The 6,000-nt window shown below is 36.4% G+C and overlaps 3 protein-coding genes across 3 annotated transcripts in view; 2 read left to right on the forward strand and 1 right to left on the reverse strand.

Annotated features, from left to right (window-relative positions):
• LOC134196121 (coatomer subunit alpha-like) overlaps window positions 1-971 on the forward strand; it is a 16,396-nt gene extending 15,425 nt beyond the window's left edge. Inside the window, exons 32-36 of the mRNA XM_062665199.1 lie at window positions 1-3; window positions 115-192; window positions 328-440; window positions 625-706; window positions 772-971. The exon at window positions 1-3 is cut by the window's left edge and continues 81 nt beyond it. Of these exons, the coding sequence (XP_062521183.1) occupies window positions 1-3; window positions 115-192; window positions 328-440; window positions 625-706; window positions 772-831 (336 nt within the window). The 3' untranslated portion in view covers window positions 832-971. The remainder of the gene's footprint in view (window positions 4-114; window positions 193-327; window positions 441-624; window positions 707-771) is intronic.
• Window positions 972-1,460: 489 nt separating this feature from the next.
• LOC134195622 (collagen alpha chain CG42342-like) lies at window positions 1,461-3,197 on the forward strand. Its single transcript, XM_062664675.1, has one exon. It carries the CDS (start codon window positions 1,732-1,734, stop codon window positions 3,103-3,105), a length of 1,374 nt encoding a protein of 457 aa, XP_062520659.1. The 5' UTR covers window positions 1,461-1,731; the 3' UTR covers window positions 3,106-3,197.
• A 1,298-nt stretch (window positions 3,198-4,495) lies between these two features.
• Window positions 4,496-5,994, reverse strand: LOC134195862 (dnaJ homolog subfamily C member 27-like). Its single transcript, XM_062664950.1, has 3 exons — window positions 5,911-5,994; window positions 4,823-4,983; window positions 4,496-4,765 (listed from the first exon to the last, which is right to left on the reverse strand). Exons 1-3 carry the CDS (start codon window positions 5,917-5,919, stop codon window positions 4,630-4,632), a joined length of 306 nt encoding a protein of 101 aa, XP_062520934.1. The 5' UTR covers window positions 5,920-5,994; the 3' UTR covers window positions 4,496-4,629.
• Window positions 5,995-6,000: the final 6 nt, after the last annotated feature.

Consider the following 6,000-nt stretch of genomic DNA (forward strand, 5'->3'; position numbering starts at 1 on the left):
AAGGTACACACACACACACACACACACACACACACACACACACACACACACACACACACACACACACACACACACAGTTAGTTGTTCAATTAGTTATTATGGTTTCATGTTTAGCTAAAGAACTTCAAGACATGTGCCTCGTTTGCTCGTCGCCTCCTCGAACTGGGACCCAAACCGGAAATGGCACAACAGGTGTGTGTGTGTGTGTGTGTGTGTGTGTGTGTGTGTGTGTGTGTGTGTGTGTGTGTGTGTGTGTGTGTGTGTGTGTGTGTGTGTGTGTGAATGGTATGTTTCGAAGACTAAATTTGGTGACACTTTCTTGTGCAGACTCGTAAGGTTCTTCAGGCGTGTGACAAGAATCCAATTGACGAACACAAACTGCAGTACGATGAGCACAACCCTTTCACAATATGTGGTACAAGCTACAAGCCCATCTATCGGTAAGTCAACAAGTTGTTCTGACTGACACACACACACAAACACACACACACACACACACACACACACACACACACACACACACACACACAACAGCCAAGCAACATGTACAGACTTGCAGTACCTGGTAGAGAGACTTTTGGTAGAGATAGCTGGTGTAATTAATATCAATGCGTAACATTTTAGCGGGAAAGACTGCGCAAAGTGCCCGTTTTGTGAATCTACATTTCTACCAACATACAAAGGTGGAGTGTGCGCAGTGGATCAGGTGAGACCAGCAGCGAAGTCGCACATGTCTGCATCGGCTGTAACATAGAAATCTATTTTTCTTAGGTTGCTGAAATAGGAAAGGACACGATTGGGTTGAGGCTGAGTCCAACCCAGTTCCGTTGATTAGACATAGAGATCTGATTTTGACTTCAATTAGTTGCTACTCAATTCACCGTGTTTCACACAAAATTTAATTTGTGTTACAGTTGGGCAACGGTATGTGTGGGATAGTGAGCAATCTGATGGGTAAGACCTGCCGTTCACGTGGCCACTGCCTGTGGGATGATTTCCAGTCGGATTAATTAATGATTTACTCGTTTGTTGCTTTTGTGATGGTTGAAACGTTTGAAATTGACTGACACACACAGTGGAACGTAAAGAAATCTATTTTAATAATTCTATTGTTTTGTATGAATTGCAATAGTATACAAAAATTTAAATATAAATTTGAATTTGGTTTAAACACAAATGGCATCTAATAAAATATATAACTACATGTATATGTAAAAATAAAATTAATATTAATATATGAATTATTAATCTAATAAAATATATAACTACATGTATATGTAAAAATAAATTAATATTAATATATGAATTATTAATCTAATAAAATATATAAACTACATGTGTATGTAAAAATAAAAATTAATATTAGTATTTGAATTATTAATCTAATAAAATATATAAACTACATGTATGTAAAAATAAAAATTAATATTAATATATGAATTATTAATCTAGAAAATTCTACAGTGTTGTCTGATAATGACTACTTGACTACAGTATGTCCGACTACATGTCAGACATGGAAATGACGTAGTATCCATCCGCCCTGCGTACACCGAAGGTCTGGCCACGCGAGACCAATCCCACTTGACAGAGCTCCTTCACTGATGCGTACAGTACGCGCAGCAGAGAGGCAATACAATTGAAGCACATGGACTACGACATACGCGCACTAAAATACTTTTAGAACGCGGATGGTGCCTCCAGAATTCCTAACAAACTCGATTACCGACAATGCGTCTCTACTTATCCGTGTATTGTGTCTCCAAAGTGTCTGCCCGTCTAGCGCACGGTACACGTCCACCAATTCACGTCACTATCACCCCACAAACGATGGAGGAGTCAACAACAAAGGACGACATGTGCGTTTGCAACAGCAGCGGCGCATCTAGACCGGGCCTGGGCTGGACAGCGCTCGTCGTCGTTTCCCTTCTCAACGCGCTGCTACTCTGCAGTCTGCACAGCGTGTATCATCGATATCACGACGACAGACTGTCGAGTTCGTTCAGTGAGCGACTAGATGCGCTTGAAGCGAGCATGTCAGTCATACAATCGCGACTGACTGAACTGCTGTCGGTGGACGCGAGCGGTTCCGGGTACGGGAATGTGAATGAAAACTGGCGCTCAGTGATCCGACACCGACGTTCACAGTTGGATAATAATTCGGCGTCCGACGGTCGGCATGTGGCGCTTGATGTGGGCACGGCTATCTTCACTGCTCTTCGAGCTGCTTGCACTGGGAGAGACAAACTGTGTGTGCCTGGACCGAGAGGAATACCTGGAATTCCCGGATTGAAAGGTGATCCTGGAAGGGAAGGATTCAAGGGAGATCAGGGTGAATTGGGACACCCTGGGGTCCCCGGTGCGAATGGCACTGATGGATTGAAGGGAGAGAAAGGGGCGAAAGGAGGGCTCGGACAGACTGGTCGGAGTGGTAGCCCGGGGTTGAAGGGCGATCGGGGTGAACCGGGGTTAGAAGGTAGTGCTGGTGCGACCGGTGTACAAGGTGTGCCTGGACCGAGAGGACTACAGGGTATCCCCGGTCTTGAAGGGAAGGGTGGACGTCAAGGCGTGAAGGGACATCAAGGCGTGAAGGGAGAGAAGGGCGAGAGCGGTTTTATTCAAGTCGTTTCGAATCAGAGACAAGAGAGTGAGAGAGTGTCACCGACGAATAGTACGGTGATCAAGGGAAGTGGCAAGTCGGAGTTAACTGTGAGTAACCCGGGTGCACACAAGGCGTGTAACTCGGGTCTGTATAAGATGCTGAATGACTCGTGGAGACGTGAGTCTGTAATGTTTGAAGGCGAGTGTACACAGCAGTACAACGTCTTCGAATCCGGATGGTATCGTTTTAGCGAGAGTCTCGGAGGCATGATCAAAACTCGTTGTCCGAAGGTGCAAGGATGTCGTGCCGTCGCTCCGGGATGGATGAAAGGCAGGCATCCAAACAGAGTCGGAGTGGCGATATCGCGTCTCGTCTGCTTCAGTTTAGACGGCGATTGCTGCTTGAAATCGGTCAGAATGGATGTGATCAACTGTGGGGATTACTATGTCTACAATCTTCCTGAAATACCAAGATGTTACTACGAGTACTGTGGAAACGCATAGTAGAACTTTGAAAAATCTTGTTTGTTGGGCTTGGATCCGGCATAGTCATTCGATTACTTGCTTGTTGTTTCAACAATAAATGTTGTATGTAACGCTCATGTCCATCTGCCTTCTCTAGGCATGACATCCAATAGTTTTCACAAAGGGTGTATGAGATATAATAATCCCATTAAGTGGAAGTTGATATAAATAGATGGTTAAGTTCAACTTAATGTTAATCAAATGTTAATGACATTATTGCATGGAATGCACCAATTAGTATACTTTTTATTAATTTATTAATTTATTATTTATTACCTATTAATTATTAATTTTTTATACTATTTTTTATTATCTAAACATGATTAATTACTAATTTAATTAATTAATTATTGGTTAACCTCTCGTGTTGTGCAAACAAGTGAGGCTAAAACAGAAAGACCATTGACATAATCTGATAATTATTAATTAATGAGTAACTTCTCGTGTTGTGCAAACAAGTGAGGTTAAAACAGAAAGACAGTTGACATAATCTGATAATAATTAATTGATCTATTATTTATTACTAATTTAATTAATTAATTATTGATTAACCTCAAGTGTTGTACAAACAAGTGATGCTAAAACAGAAAGACAGTTGACATAATTTGATAATTATTAATCAATTTATTATTAATTACTACGTTAATTAATTATTGAGTAACTTCTCATGTTGTGCAAACAAGTCAGGCTAAAACAGAAAGACCATTGACATAATCTAATAATAATTAATTGATCTATTATTGATTTCTAATTTAATTAATTAATTATTGATTAACCTCGTGTTGTGCAAACAAGTGATGTTAAAACAGAAAGACAGTTGAAATAATTTGATAATTATTAATTTATTTATTATCATTAATTACTAATTTAGTTAATTAATTATTGATTAAACAAACAAGTGATGCTAAAAAAGAAAGACAGCTGACATAATCTGATAATTATTAATTAATTAATTATTAATTACTAATTTAGTTAATTAATTATAGATTAACTTCTCATGTTGTGCAAACAAGTGAGGCTAAAACAGAAAGACCGTTGATATAATCTAATAATAATTAATTGATCTATTATTTATTACTAATTTAATTATTCATTACTAATTTAATTAATTAATTATTGATTAACCTCGTGTTGTTCAAACAAGTGAGGCTAAAACAGAAAAAAGTTGACATAATCTGATAATAATTATTATTAATTGATCTATTATTTATTACTAATTAATTATTAATTACAAATTTAGTTAATTAATTATTAATTAACCTCTCATTGAGATAATCTGATAATTATTAATTAATTATTAATTACTAAGTTAATTAATTAATTATTGATTAACTTCTCATGTTGTGCAACAAGTGAGGCTAAAACCGAAAGACCATTGACATAATCTGATAATTTCATAAAACCATATCTACACACATGCCTATCGCCCGGTGCTCTACACCAACTCTACTGAAATCAATCTTTGCAAAAATATACAATATAACATTTGACCAGTTCTGTTCACTAGCTTCTCGCACTCTTCAGCAACGCAGATTTGGCACCGACGAGCACCTTGAATGCTTCCTCACCTCCCGGCACGACATTCTTGTCAGGATGCAACAGCCTGGCTAATCGGTGATATGCCTTATTGATTTCTTCCCTAAATTTAAATTTTTAATTTTTTAATTTATTTATTGATTTAGTGATTTATGTTTACTTTGATGGGTTTGGAGGCAATCCGAGTTTGTCACAGTTGTCGCTGCTGTGGAGCAGCTGTCGTATAGCATCGGCTAGTTGTCTCGTAAACGCAGCGTTCGACGCTCGTTTTTCATATCGTTTACCACTTGATATTCGTTCCACGACAGTCTTGAACAAAGACTATAATACATAAAAGCCACTCACGTGACACGTGATCTAAACACTGCAGTGGGGTTTTGATTTCTAAACAAATTTGTGTAACAAAGCTTGCGATGTAGCAAAACTTTGCTGCACAATCAGTCGGTCTCCTTCACACGACCAACTTTGACTAGCTGACAAAATGGATGTAAACTTGTAGATATAAAAATTTAATATTAATTAGTCACATGATATATAATTTGGAGAAATACGTAGAGAACCTCATGCATTGTGCCTTCATCATTAATATAAATATTAATAAATTATATTTGATGTAATTAATTAATTTATTTATTAATTATAATATAAAAATTAATAAATTATATTTGCTGTAATTAATTAATTTATTTATTAATTATAATATAAAAATTAATAAATTATATTTGATGTAATTAATTAATTTATTTATTAATTATAATATAAAAATTAATAAATTATATTTGATGTAATTAATTAATTTATTTATTAATTATATATTATTATAATAGAAAAATTGATAAATCATATTTTAATCCAATTTATTTATGACTAAATAAATATATATTGTTTGTATATTATAATTAATAAATTACTAAATAATTATAATGTTACTTTTATGTTTATATTTCATATTTAATAATTTAAACTTATTCTATTTTATTTTATAATTTTTAATAGGTTTTATAGTCTTATAAATGCCTAGTTAATATCAACAAATAGTAGCATGTTTACTCTTCGGAATTCTTATCGTACATTACAGGCTTATTGTATTTCAATGCTATGAGATATCAAGCGTACGTTAACACACACACACACACACACACACACACACACACACACACACACACACACACACACACACTCACACACACACACACACACACACACACACACACACACACACACACACACACACACACCACAACATACCTCAAACATCTCCTGGACATTAACTCCAGTCTGAGCCGACGTTTCGAAATATTCAAAGCCAAAACTCTCCGCCCACAGTCGTCCTTCCAA

The sequence above is a fragment of the Corticium candelabrum genome, chromosome 20, assembly GCF_963422355.1.
Source record: "Corticium candelabrum chromosome 20, ooCorCand1.1, whole genome shotgun sequence".
Classification (NCBI taxonomy): Eukaryota; Metazoa; Porifera; class Homoscleromorpha; order Homosclerophorida; family Plakinidae; genus Corticium; species Corticium candelabrum.

Bases quoted from the DNA above. Each gene is read 5' to 3' on its own strand.
- LOC134195622 (XM_062664675.1), top strand. From the start codon at position 1,732: ATGCGTCTCTACTTATCCGTGTATTGTGTCTCCAAAGTGTCTGCCCGT.
- LOC134195862 (XM_062664950.1), bottom strand. The intron at 4,766-4,822 runs GTAAACATAAAT...ATTTAAATTTAG, and splicing joins TTGCCTCCAAACCCATCAAA to GGAAGAAATCAATAAGGCAT.